This window comes from Podarcis tiliguerta (assembly GCF_965153285.1).
Source record: "Podarcis tiliguerta genome assembly, chromosome: 11".
Classification (NCBI taxonomy): Eukaryota; Metazoa; Chordata; class Lepidosauria; order Squamata; family Lacertidae; genus Podarcis; species Podarcis tiliguerta.
Window position 1 is genome coordinate 17893272 of NC_139544.1, and position 14497 is coordinate 17907768.

The 14497-nt window shown below is 42.3% G+C and overlaps 1 protein-coding gene across 3 annotated transcripts; it reads left to right on the plus strand.

Annotated features, from left to right (window-relative positions):
* The first annotated feature begins 1291 nt into the window (after positions 1 to 1291).
* Positions 1292 to 14201, plus strand: LOC310660059 (uncharacterized protein). 3 transcript variants are annotated; one of them, XR_014503104.1, is made up of 3 exons: positions 1292 to 1413; positions 2730 to 2829; positions 3057 to 3364. XR_014503104.1 is itself a non-coding variant. In XM_083404467.1 (3 exons), exons 1-3 carry the CDS (start codon positions 1310 to 1312, stop codon positions 3214 to 3216), a joined length of 303 nt encoding a protein of 100 aa, XP_083260593.1. In that variant the 5' UTR covers positions 1292 to 1309; the 3' UTR covers positions 3217 to 3364. The 3 variants fall into 3 exon arrangements, 1 of the variants encoding a protein (XP_083260593.1); XM_083404467.1 differs by having other exon boundaries at positions 2791 to 2829; XR_014503105.1 differs by lacking the exons at positions 1292 to 1413; positions 3057 to 3364 and adding an exon at positions 12329 to 14201 and having other exon boundaries at positions 1777 to 2829.
* The last annotated feature ends 296 nt before the right edge of the window (positions 14202 to 14497 follow it).

Sequence of the window (14497 nt, forward strand, 5' to 3'; positions counted from 1 at the left end):
AAGAATGGGGAAAATTCATAACTTACTTAGACCATTGTAAACAAATAAAAACATTAGCTGGACTTTAAAAATAACTTTTAAAGAAATGAGACAAGGATAATCTAGAGGGATAAAAAATGTGGAGAATGTAATGATATGTAGCCTTAGAAAAATTATTTTAAGGACCCATGCAGGGGATGAGGGGAAGTAATGAGATTCAGAGAATCTCATATATGGATATGTTAAAGTTTTTTCTTTTACAGTAGAAGCTAAGGTTGTGAACGTGATCCGTGTAGGATGCACGTTTGCAACCTGCAGCTTTCGCAACCCATGGCTGTGCGTCTGCGCACGTGTGGATTGCGACCCGGTGCTTCTGCACATGCGCAAAGTGTGATTTAGCGCTTCTGCACATGTGCGACCGCCAAAACCCGGAAGTAACCTGCTCAGCGCCTAGGGCTTGCCGATCGAAAGGTTGGCGGTTTGAATCCCCGCGGCGGGGTGCGCTCCTGTTGTTCGGTCCCAGCGCCTGCCAACCTAGCAGTTCGAAAGCACCCCTGGGTGCAAGTAGATAAATAGGGACCGCTTACTAGCGGGAAGGTAAACGGCGTTTCTGTGTGCGGCTCTGGCTCGCCAGAGCAGCGATGTCACGCTGGCCACGTGACCCGGAAGTGTCTGTGGACAGTGCTGGCCCTTGGCCTCTTGAGTGAGATGGGCGCACAACCCTAGAGTCTGTCAAGACTGGCCCGTACGGGCAGGGGTACCTTTACCTTTACCTAACCCAAAAAAACACAACCTGAAGCGTCTGTAACCCGAGGTACGACTGCACTTTAAATTTGTTCTTGTAAAAACTAATTAAAAATATTCCCAACAACAACATAATTGTGTGCACTTCCTTGATGGTCCAAGATAGCAAACCCTTGTTTGGCCATGAAGCTCACTAGGTGAGCCAATCTTTCAACCTTCGCTGCCTCATAGGGTTACCACAGTGCCTCCATTGGCTCATGATGTTTGGACTTAGGTCCAAGGCCTCTGAAGCCCAGGGGCAAAGGACATGTAACTGCCAAACATGCAGCAATGTGTGGGGCAGTAGCAACATGTTTGCCACTCCAGAAGCTGCATTGGCTTCCAACCCTCAGAATGGCATTGGATTGGCCGACCTCACTGCCATTCTCCTCACTGGAGAAAGTTCAGCCAATTGAAATGCTGTTAGGCAACTGCTAGTGTTGTGTGCTGGCAGGGTCCCTTACCCTATTGGCCAGACGGTCGCCTAGGCAGCTAGGCTGAAAGGCATGGTGGAGGCAGCCAGGTAAGATGGTTGGGCACAAGGAAGATGAGTATTGGATGGGAACAAAGCAGGTCTGTCACCCAAGAAATCTTAAAAAAGGAAAAGGACTGGGGTAGCCATGGTGGTGTTGGACCACCCTCGTCCCAGAGGTAAGCTGCCCAAGACCCCCTCAAATCCAACAGCGCTTTGAGAATAAATAAATGGTATCAATCCTCTGCGTGTTTGCTCAGAACTAAGTCCAATTGACTTTAATCGGACCTACTCCCAAGTGCATAGGATTGCATGCCAAGGAAATGGATCAATCTCCAGCGATTTCAGCAAGGATCTTGGATAATCTGCAGCTTATTCCGTATGCATTTCACGGGGAGCGGTGAATACTAAAATATTAGAATGTCAGCATCTCAGCTGGAACCTAATGATAATGTTTAAACTGCAAATTCTCGTCCAAATAAATGATTTATAATGGAGAATTGGGAGAGGTTCAGATGACAAGATGAAGCCCACGTTGTGTGTGTACGTGTGTGTGAGAGAGAGCTTTTTTTCACCCTTTAGGCCGTGAGTCTGAAGAGTTATGCACCGAGGCAAAATCGTTTGATATCTGCATGCCACAATTCCCCAAAGTTTAAAAATAGAATTAATGGGCTTTGGCTCCTAGGGACTGGACGTCTTAATGAATGGGTGGCTGTAAAGGACTTTACGGGGCTAGAAGCACTTTAAAGTGCAAGTGTTTTTATTATGACTATCTGTCAGATTTCTTTTTCTAACAATGTCTCGAAGGTTTCTACAGCCTTATAGCACACTTGCTTCTTAATTTCACCCTAAGAGGCTCTCGGGTTACGTTAATGCCCAGTAGCTTCTAAAGCACATTTATATCCAATGCGCTAATTTTTTCCCCTTTAGGTTTTTTTTTTTTTAAGCATATGTATTAACAGAACTATACAACATTGGCTGGCTGCTACAAATTGCCTTCCCTGACACATCTCTCTTATATAGGAGATGCCACTCCTGGGCTTCCTGTAGAGAAAGCAATAGCTGGGCGAATGTTTTATTCATACGTAATATCTGGATTCTCCTTGGTTGTATTTTTAAGTGTCCACAGATCACGGAAAGGACATGATTCACAGGCCTCTCTTTCTCTTTAAAGAAAAAGAAAAAGCAGGTGATTTATTATGGTTGTAAAAAGCCTTTTCGAAATGGCAATGCCTGAGGTAAGTTGTTTGAAAGGAAAGCCTTTTTTTACACAAATCCTAGAGCCCTTGTATAAGGTTTGTTCTGTTGATTTTCAAAATGATGGTGGTAAAAGGGGGTGGTGGAATCTTACTATCATATACGGTGACTTTGTCAACTGCTACGATTCAGTTTAGTAGCGCAGTACTTATTATCATTATTCTTTATTATCAGGGCTATTTTTCTAGAAAAATAGGTGCCACAACCCACCATGAATTCTTCTCTAGTTCTCTTACAGTGGCATATGCGAATGGTCTATGTTCCAAGCATTAATAAACTGACTGACTTTCTTGTAATAGCAATGGCGCCCACCTGAGAGTTGTCGGAACCGCGTTCCGGTAAGTTCTGGCTTTTAAAAATTGTTATTATTAAACTTCTCCTGTGATTTATTCGAGGATCATGGGGCAGTTTACAATATAAATTAATTCTTAAATCCTGTTGTGGTGAGGGAGGGTATAGGCACTTTGGACCCTGTTCACACGGCATCCAACTTTTTTGTACCTGAAATTGGGACAGGGGTGAAATCCCCAAAAAGGATGTTACTTTTTTTCTGTATGCCAAACAGCTGCGAGAATATTGTTAGTGAAGAATTGGAAGAAACAAGATTTACCAACTATCGAAGAATGGCAGATGAAGATGATGGACTCTTTGGAACTTGCCAAACTGACCGGGAGACTCCGAGACCAGATAGAAGAGAAGGTGGAAGAAGACTGGAAGAAGTTTAAGGAATATTTGAAAAAAATATGTTAATATTTAAACCTTAGAATAGCTTTGGAAGTGGATATAGGCTGTAGGGTTAGAAGTAGAAGACAGGGTATTTTAAAATAGTATTATTTGTAAGTGATAAAATGTGAAGTTATTTTAAGTGTGATTTTTTATGAAAAAAATATGGGTAGAAATTATGATATATGTAAACTGCTAATGATGAAGTAAAACGAAAATCAGATAGGTGGGACTTGGGGAAGCCCCACTTAACAATGTTTAAGAAAATAAGGATATGACAATAATTTGTTTGTATTGTTTGTCTTTTCTGTTTGTGTTTTCTTATTTGTGTTATAAAATGAATACAAATTTTTGAAAAAAAGAAATAAAATGAAATTGGGACATGAGTTGCTCCCAGCGAGTCACATGACCCACACCACGCTCTCACCCAGTGGCGTAGCGTGGGTTGTCAGCACCCGGGGCAAGGCAAGTAATTTGCGCCCCCTAACCCGTGGATTTTAGCACTCGGGCAGAGAGCTGCGAGTGCGAGCGCGCCCCCCAGATGTTGCGCCTGGTGCGGCCGGCCCCCCCTGCACCCCCCACGCTACGCCACTGCTCTCACCCCAAAGAAAGCAAGACGAGAGCGCATGAAATCAGAGCACTGGTTCTCAGGGCTCGTCAGAGGGTTGTGCCAGATTGCAAATGAATATGGCAGAAATTAGTGAGGCCAGGTCCGATTTTTCAGCAAAAGGGTGCAGCTGAACTGCCTCTCCCTCCAAAGCTGGTAAATGGTGTTCTTGGCTACCAGGACTACCTTGTATTCCAGGAGGGGATGGACTGCATGATCCTTGTGGTCCCTCCCAACTCTACAATTCTATGATTCTGTGAGTAGGACCGGGTCCAAGAGCATCAGCAAACTGCAAACCTGGTTTGTAGATTGGTGTGCGACCATATTCATTCAAAACAGCCTGTACCCCTATAGAGTGCCTACACAAAGGAGGACTCCATCTTGTGTAAATTAAGCTCCCGTTTGTTCAAACTCATCCAGTCCAAAAATGATTAAAACACAGTCAGATGGCTCAAAGTAGTAAAAACAGTATTGGAAGATGCCTGACATTACCTGCAATGATGGTACGAAAGATCTCATTTGAGTAGGGAATACAGCAATCATTAATGGCTGGACAACACACACACACACACACACACACACACAAACATGTGCTATCTCATCAATGAATTAGTCCCACACCTAAATGCATGATCTGTCTCTTTTTAGAAGGAATGTTTGAAATTAATGCTATGGAAATTCTAACCATAGTTTTTGATTGCCTGTGGCTGTTACTTTCACACAAATCTATTTGGTTATATAAAGGTGACAATTTATTAAATTTGTATACCATCCCATACCTGTAGATCTTAAGGTGGTTCACAACATAAAACCACAATATTAAAAATACATAATACAGTGGTGCCCCGCAAGATGAATGCCTCGCAAGACGGGAAACCCACTAGACGAAAGGGTTTTCCGTTTTTCAATGTGCTTCGCAGGACGAATTTCTCTATGGGCTTGCTTCGCAAGACGAAAATGTCTTGCGATTCTTGAGATTTTTTTCCGCTCCCCACCCCCTTTTTCTAAGCCACTAAGGCGCTAATAGCCTTTTAGCAGCTAATCCGCTAATCCCTTAAGCCTTTAATAGCCGCTAATAGCCGCTAATAGCCGCTAATAGCCGCTAAACCGCTAATAGCGCTAATCCACTAATAGGGTTGCTTCGCAAGACGAAAAAACTGCTAGACGAAGAGACTCGCGGAACGGATTCTTTTCGTCTTGCGAGGCACCACTGTACATAATAAAAATAAGAACAAAAAACAAACCAGGAACATTCTTCTGCAACACATTTAAAAGGGCACCAGATGTCAGTCAGCCAAAGGACTGGTTAAAGAGGAATGTTTTCGCCTGGCACTTAAAAGTGTATATTAAAGGCACTGGCTGAACCTCTCTGGGGAGAGTGTTCCACAAGTGGGGAGCCACTGCAGAAAAGGCCCATTCTTGTGTTGCCATCCTCTGGATCTCTCGTGGAGGAGGCACAAAAAGAAGGGTCCTGTTGGGTCATATGGGGAGGGGTGGTCCTTGAAGTATTGCAGTCCTTTTGCACTCTTCTAATATTGCTCACGGGTGGACGTGGGTGGCGCTGTGGGTTAAACCACAAAGCCTAGGGCTTGCCGATCAGAAGGTTAGCGGTTCGAATCCCTGTGATGGGGTGAACTCCTGTTGCTTGGTCCGTGCTCCTGCCAACTTAGCAGTTCGAAAGCACGAAGTGCAAGTAGATAAATAGGTACTGCTCTGGCGGGAAGGTAAACGGCGTCCCCGTGCGCTGCTCTGGTTCACCAGAAGCGGCTTAGTCATGCTGGCCACATTACCTGGAAGCTGTACGCCAGCTCCCTTGGCCAGTAAAGCGAGATGAGCACCACAACCCAGAGTTGTCCGTGACTGGACCTAATGGTCAGGGGTCCCTTTACCTTTAATATTGCTCAAGGTGTCTTATAATGGTTTTAAAAAACAGGTCATCTAGATCTTCCCTTGATGTTGCACTTACGGAGAGTCAAACCAAGGAAGCTGCCAGGTTAGACTATTTGTCCATCTGACCCCATACTGTCTACTGTGGTGGTGGATCTACAGGAAATGGTCAAAACTTGACTTCCAGAGATGGAAACTGGGATATTGTGCATGAAAAGTTATGGTCCTTACTTAAGCTTGCATGTCTGAGCTCACCTTTAGACTCAAAGTCTCTCACCAGCAGAGGCTCTCCTGCCCTATTGGACCACTTCTCCATTTGCTGTTGGGAACACCTGGTGAGCTACAATGGGAATTAATAGTATATTTCAATATAGAATCATAGAATCATAGAGTTGGAAGAGACCACAAGGGCCATCGAGTCCAACCCCCTGCCAAGCAGGAAACAATAATGGGGAAAATTCTGACTCCGACAGACCATTATGGAAAAACATTTCCACATTTTTTTTGAGAACTACCAAGATTCTTGGCTTTCCAGAATTTCACCCATCTATTTATTTTTTTAATCTTCTGACCTTCAAGCTATATTTATAAGCAGATGAGTTGTCCATTAATAAATATATCATTGCTCATTTGAGGGGAACCAGGTTTTCCACAGGGCTCAATCACTTCATCCTCACCACTGTGTTGCATTAGCATTCCAATTTGTTCAACTAATATATATCAACTGATGGAAGGAATTCTGGGAGACCACACCTGGCATCCTGCACAATGGAATAACACAAATCACCTAAAGGTACCAGGTTTTTCACATCAGTTGGAGCCATAAATGACCGGGAATGGAGTAACATGCACATTCTTCAATAGTCTGTTGAAGAGTTTCAGGATTTCGGATACCAGAAGTGCCTCTATTGCCACCTGCTGGGCTTTGTTGATTCATGAATAGGATCATTTGGTTCCTTTCCAAATACAGATTTGGGGTTATTGCTGTCCGGAATGTCTCTTGTACAAACAAACTGGCCAATGAACTCTATCCCCCACCCTTCGAGTGAAGAGGACTGCTTCAGAAATAGGAACATTAGCTTTCGGTGTTAATTTATAGAACTAATCTCTTGCAAGTATTTAAAACACATGCCAGCTCACACAGCTGAGAATTTCTTGTCTCAACTGACATTTTGTGTTGAACAATTCTTCTCTCAACTAATCAATCATCTCTCCCCCCCCCCCCCCGCAGATTTAAGTGATTTTATATGGGTCACACATGTGTACAGTATTATTAGTATAGTGTGCATGCACACACACACACCCTGGCCGAAAAAAAAGAAAAACAGTTGCAAAGAACGCTGGACAGTCCTGAATGAAACGTGCTATTTTACCCCTGCCTTTGAAATGTTTTTCATTGACTTAGAGAGTATGCTTAGGATCGCCACCTCGGACATAGCTCTGAATGAGACACAATTTATGGAAGCATGATGAGATATAGATTTCAAGCTTGAAGGGGCGAGTGGAGCCTGGAAGTTTCGGATGAATTCATTCGATTACTTTAAGTGGTGGCAAATGGAAACATCTGCGAGGGGGCCGTTTTAATCCACTTCCAAACTGTGTTTCTGCTTTTAAGGATTCTGTTGTAAAACAAAGAAAAGCAAAAGGCCTTCGCGCAAAGAAGGGTATCATTACAAATCCGAAACTCAAAAAGAGAGGTTTCGCTAGGTAGATAAAGAGAATAGATTAATGAAGTGAAATGCACGTGGATCCCAACGCTTTTTGAAACACTATAAGCATCAGCAAATGTAAGATGAAAACAACAACAACAACAATAACAACAACAACAATAATTTATTATTTATACCCCACCCATCTGGCTGGGCTTCCCCAGCCACTCTGGGCGGCTTCCAAAAAAAATATTAAAATACTGTACTACATCAAACATTAAAAGCCTCCCTAAACAATATGAGGACATCCATTTAAAAACTGATACGCACACATATGAGAAATAATATTTATTTATTATATCCATTGTCTCATAACATGAGCTCTCAAGGCAGCAATTAGCAATATGTCACCATAAACCAATCATGTTGAAATAACCACCAACAAACAGGGATGGGATGGGAAGAAATCTGGTTTGGATTGGATTTTTATCCAAAGCTACCTAATTCACCTTTTCTGAAACAAAACACAAACTAAAACACAGCAAACCTCTGAAATTCACCCTTCTCCCTTTGTTTTTTTGATGCAGTTCTCCAGATGTGTAAACAAAAATGTGCACATTAGAGAAAAGGGTGCACAAAAAACATATACATTAATTAAGATAATGTATATGCTGTTTTATATTAGGGGAAACTTGGGAAAATGTGTCTTATCAAGCACAATGAGTATGTTATGAGAAATTTGCACAAAAATGCTGGTGGATTATTTGAAAAAGATACTGCGAACCAGCACAAAAATGAAGAGAAATGAAGACTGGAAAAATGAGAAACGGAGAATTGACAGATCCTTCCACCTCTGCTATCAAGCTGGAATGAGGATGGCAGTGATAGTGTCCCGCAGCAAGGAAGCATCACTGCAGGGCATTCTGGGTAATTGTAATAGTGGTTGCCTGGCATCCCTCAGAGCACTAGGAAAGGAGACTCAGGAAAGGAAGGCCGGAAATAATGTGTGGTCAACAGCTGTTTAAGGATACTATCTGTTGAAGGAGCGTCTCCACCTCCATCGTTCAGCTGAGGTCCAGCTCCGAGGACCTTCTGGCTGTTCCCTCACTGTGAGAAGTGAAGTTACAGGGAACCAGGCAGAAGGTCTTCTCAGTAGTGGCGCCTGCCCTGCGGAACGCCCTCCCATCAGATGTCAAAGAAATAAACAACTATCTGACGTTTAGAAGTCATCTTAAGGCAGCCCTGTTCAGGGAAGGTTTTAATGACTGATGTTTTAATGTATTTATAATCTATTGTTGGAAGCCGTCCGGAGTGTCTGGGGAAACCCAGCCAGATGGGAGGGGTATAAATAATAAATTATTATTATTAGTAGTAGTATTGATGCAGCAGCAAAGAAAGCTAATGCTATTCCAGGCTGCATCCACAGAAGTATAGGGTCCAGATCACAGGAAGAAATAGTACCACTCTATTTTGCCTTGGTCGGACCACACCTGGAATATTGTGTCCAGTTCTGGGTGTCGCAATTTAAGAAGGATGTTGACAAGCTGGAACGCATGCAGAGGAGGGCAACCAAGATGATCAAGGGTCTGGAAACCAAGCCTTATGAGGAACAGTTGAAGGAGCTGGGTACGTTTAGCCTGGAAAAGAGGACACTGAGAGGAGATATGATAGCCAACTTCAAACATCTCAAGTGCTGTCACATGGAAGCGGGAACAAGCTTCTGTTCTGGAGGGTTGGACTCAAGTTACAAGAAAGGAGATTCTGACTAAACATCAGGAAGAACTTTCTGACAGTAAGAGCTGTTCGGCAGTGGAACATAGCTGTCAACTGTCCCTTATTTGGCGGGAAACTCCCTTATCCCAGCGCTGTGTCCCGCTGCTGTCCCTTATTGATGATGTCCCTTAAATGTCCCAGGTTTCAAAGGAAGCAGCTCCTCTCCCTCCCTGCTGGCCAGGGAGGAGGGAGGCTCCGACTGTGTTGCTTGGCTGCGTTGCTCACCCAATAAGGAGTCTAAGAACGACTGGGGGGGTGGAGCTTGCATGCCTTGTGCCGATCAAATCAGCCGTGTTGCCTGGGGACTTGCTTTTGCTCAGAGCTTCCCAGCGGAGAGGTGACGGTGGTTTTCCTTGCTGCATCCCCTTTGCCAAGTTGCTGCGCTGTGGGAACCACCGCTTGAGGCTTCATTTGGCTGCTGGCTGGGCTTTCTGCCTTTGGCTCAGAGGGGCTCAGAAGCTGAACATACCTGTGTCTGGAAAATCCCTTATTTTGGCTGCTGGTCCCTTATTTTTGAGGCTGCTGGTCCCTTATTTTTGAGACTGCTGCTGGTCCCTTATTTTCAAATCTGTAAATTGACAGCTATGCAGTGGAACGGTCTCCCTCGGGAGGTTGTGGGCTCTCCTTCCATGGAGGTTTTTAAGCAGAGGTTGAATGGCCATCTGCCATGCATGCTTTAGCTGAGATTCCTTCATTGCAAGGGGTTGGACTAGATTGCCCTTGGGTCCCTTCCAACACTACAATTCTATGATGCCAATCCTGCACATCTCATCTCCTTAAAACTCACCTTTACTGTGCAGCCTTAGGCTTAATCCCTCAGTCTTTGCTACCAGATGAAGCCTGGGTATGTGAAATGCATTTGCTTGAATGCTCACCCCCCCCATTCCCTTCCCTTCCTTGCTCTGTTGTCCCCCACTGCTGAAATTTAGACTGTAATATCTCGAGATAGGAAATCAGTGCATTTTTGTGTTTCTTGCCCTTTGAAGTGCCATAAACATTTATGGCACTCACTAAGGCTTCAATCATATACACCGGTATCAAAAGAATTAAAACGCATTAAACCCAGCAGGGCTTACTTTGAAGCAGGCATCTTCTAGGATTGAACTGTCCATTTAGCCCTGGAAAGATCTGATTGTTGCCATTAATTATCAACAAGGCTTCGAAGTCAGCTTCATAAAGGTGCTTCTCCATTGCTTCCGGTAATTCTTTCCAGAAAGCCTCCCTCAAACATGGTGGACTCTGGAATTTCACTTCCAATCACCCCCAGATTCAGGACATTTTTGAAATATTGTATAGCTGTCAACTTTTCCCTTTTCTTGCGAGGAATCTTATTCAGAGTAAGGGAATTTCCCTTAAAAATTGGGAAACGTTGACAGCTATGATATTGTGATAATTCAAGTTGGCACAAATCCATGCGATAAAGAGATGACATTGTAAACCTCTGCATTATCTGGGTTTTTTTAAAAAATGAATTATGACAGGGTTGTTTTTATTATTTTTTAGCAAAATGTTAAAAAAGGATTCAAGGCATCAATTAATACATTTACATATAAAATTTCCCAGAAGATAAAATGAGTGCAAGGCAGAAAGATTACAAAGGCCAATCCGTGACACATGGTGTGTTTACACATGTACATTAATGTCATTTTCCACTTCAGTGAGTAAAAGCAATTATACGGTGTTCACATTTTCTAGCTTGATGCGTTTTTCGCCATATGCTGCCCAATTTTGTCTCTCTGTTAAGAAATCAAGCAGGGAGTAAAGACGAAATCACATCTAAGACAGATATGATCGATTCTGAAATATGTATGCCTTTTAAAAATTGCCACAGGTTTACGTATTCTACTGTTTGTGTGACTCCATTCCTTACCTTGCTGCATTAGGATTTATGCTTGAGATATATATATATATATATATATATATATATATATATATATTAAAAAAACATCTTTGGAGCTGGATCATGAATTTCTCATGCAATTTCCCTCAGCAGACAGGAATTTTGAGTAGCAGCAGAGTAACAATCTGATTTATTACCCCATGAATTATATGGCTCCTAGTTTAAAAAGCTTTGATTAACATCAGTTGCTATTTGATCATGCTTATCAGCCATATTTAAATTTAAATTATTTTCTTAAAGAGCAATATACTGCTTTTCCCCATTATAGCAGGAATAGGGAACAATGGTCTTCCAGATGTTGAGATCCCAGCTTCCATCATGGCCAATGATGAGGAATTATGGGAGTTGTAGTCTAATAACATCTGGAGGTCACTAAGCTCCCCATTCCTGCCTTTAAGTAAGTTCTGACCTCTATACTAAAAATATTAGGAGATTAAAGCGACAATGTTATGCCCACGTATCTGTGAGTAACCTCTGTTTAACTTAATGGGACTTGAGCATACAGTCACAGGGCTGCATTATACACTGTGTTTTGGCATCTACAGCTATTTTACTAATTTCTGGCCAGAATCCAGAGATCCCCGTAGATGCCCATGAGATTCTGAACAACACCAAGCCTTATGCCATTTCTTTTTCCAAAATGAAGCTCATTGGGCTGCTCCAGAGAGTTCTCTGAATGCGACGGACAACTTTTTAAATGCAAATTGATCGCAACAATGAATATACAGTGATTGCAGAAGAAGAAAAAAATGACATGGATTGACTCAAATTATCACTGATTGTTTTCCTTTCCAACAAATAACAAAATTGCTGTGTGGTTTTCAGTCTTTCACCTCTTAACTGAACATGATTGGTTAATTCGAACCTGTGCACAGTTCCTACAATGTCAGTCTGCGAAGGAAGAGATTCAGAGAGGCCTTTCTCTTCTCTATTTCTGCTCTGTGTTTTCATTTAGATTAGCTTTTTAGACTTGATGAAAAGATTTTCAACATTAATCTTTCTATTTCCCCACCAAAATTCAATACCCCCCCCCCAAATAAGAGCAACAATAACAGCCCAGAGCAGAGAATATCTCCTAAGCACTATGTTGAATTTGTCTCTTTGTATCTTATGGTTTTAATACTTATAAGCAAGTTGCCCGGATAATGTTAGCTATTGTTTGGCATATCAGTAATGAAGATTAACAACCTACTTTATACGGTTGTTATAAGAATAAAAATGTGCATGTGTGCGTGGTTCGTTAGAAGATAAGTATAAATATATTTATAATTTTTACCGCTGAATGTCTTGGCAAATAGGAGGCACTCTCTGTGGAAGGAAATGCCCTCCAACTACTAGGTTTGCACAGATGACCAAAAATAAAAAAAATACTGTTAGAGGATCAAGGACAAACTTTTCAGCTAGTGGAGGGAGTTGTATAATAGAGGTTCCACAAAGGTTTTGCGATTTCAACCTGCCTATTGAATTGCTAACGGTTCTGTCATAGATAGAGAGTCTAGCAAGCTAGACAGCTTTTTAAACAAAATGTTTTGCAAGATGCCAAATGGTTTTCAAGCCTTTTTTTTTGCATTGTATGGCAAAAAAATGGAATTTAAATCAGTTGCATGGGTCTGGCACATGGAAAGTGTGACGATGAAGAAAAAACAACGTGTTGATGGGTCACAATACAGCCAACATCTCTGAAAGCAAGGAAAATGAATTGCTGCTTTCTTTTACTCCTTTAGAATGGATTTTTTTAAAAAAAAAATGATAGAGGAGAAAGATAAATGAAAATGGCCAATCGGATCTGAGCTTATGCTGCTGAAATGCAAATTAACTGTGGGAAAAAGGTTGGTGTCAATGTGTTCCCTAACGACATCATAAAAATTACCACTTGTCGTCGTACAAACTGCTACAAAAACTGGCACAGTTTGTGTTCAGTGTTCATTTTGCAGTAATGTTTTGAATTTTGGCACACTGTGCTTAGGATCAGGGTCTTGACAACAGTGCTCTGAAGGCTGACCATGAATTTAACTCATTGAATTCAGTTTTAACCTCCCAAGCACAGAAGATATAAAATTTCTCTTCTGGATGGGCTTATGTTTCATGGAGAAAGGAAGCGCAAGACTTGTACTTCCTGTTCCCTTCAGATTTTGGGCATAGCCAAAGGTACTTTCAGTGCTGGAAAAGGTCCTTTGCCGGCTGAGGTTTCTTCTGTGAAGTCATGATGATCAAAGTGTTATTTTGGGTTTATGCAGTGCAGAACTTCAGAACAGGAACTGACCTTTTGATTTAATAAATTGAACACGTTTCCTCTTCAGTGAATTTGAGGTGCCATTGATTGATCTGAAAATCTTTTCCCTCAAAGGATATGGATTTCAAACACTATTTGAATAAACTGAGGGATTTTGAAAGAGGTTTTTCCCCACTTAATAACCTGTGATACTATTTCTTGTTTTCATTACAAAGTAAATTGTGAAACATGATAGCTTGGCAACGAGAAGCAATTGAATCTCATTTAATTTTAAATTGTACAGGGACCTCCAGCACACTTCATCTGGAGGCACAGGTGCTGGCGACAATTCTCTCGGAATAGTCAAATTTGTCATAAAATACCCACAACCAGCTTTGTGACCTTAGGTGAAAACTCAGACAAGATTCAGTTTGTTTCCTGCAGTTCAGGTGGTTCATGGTATCGTTTAACAACGTAGGTTAGATTTCGCCCCATATTTCCGAATAACTTCGCTGGCCACTTAATAAAACACTTTCTTTCAGCAGAAAAAAGTATATATTCCCTGCTTTTTCCCAATCTGTTAAACCATATTTGGTTCCTTCATACTTTTAACCCTCTCACATCAACATTCACTGGAGAAGAGCAGTTCCAAATACAGTGGTACCTCGGGTTACATACGCTTCAGGTTACATACCCTTCAGGTTACAGACTCCGCTAACCCAGAAATAGTAACCTAGGTTAAGAACTTTGCTTCAGGATGAGAACAGAAATTGTGCTCCTGCGGTACGGTAGCAGCAGGAGGCCCCATTAGTTAAAGTGGTGCTTCAGGTTAAGAACAGTTTCAGGTTAAGTACGGACCTCCGGAACGAATTAAGTACTTAACCCATGGTACCACTGTAGAGTAACAGCCATTATAATGCTAAATGTAAACAGCTGTCGAGGGCTTCCTTGACACTCCTGTAGCCGAGGCTGTGTGTCCCCAGCAGGGCTTGCCCTACCATTAGACAGGGTGAGGCAATTGCCTCAGGTGGCAGATGCTGGGGGGAGGGGGGGAAATGGCAGCTGCCCCTCCAGCTTTTATTTCTGAGCTTCCTAGCCCTTGCCCTTTGCTGAAGATCAGGGTGATGTGTGACACAGGTGATCTGAAGCATGCTGAACTATTGCCAATGTTGACATAAGATTCAGCTCCTTGTCCAGTCAGATTTTGTACTGTACAATGGTACCGTATTTTTTGCTCTGTAAGACGCACCAGACC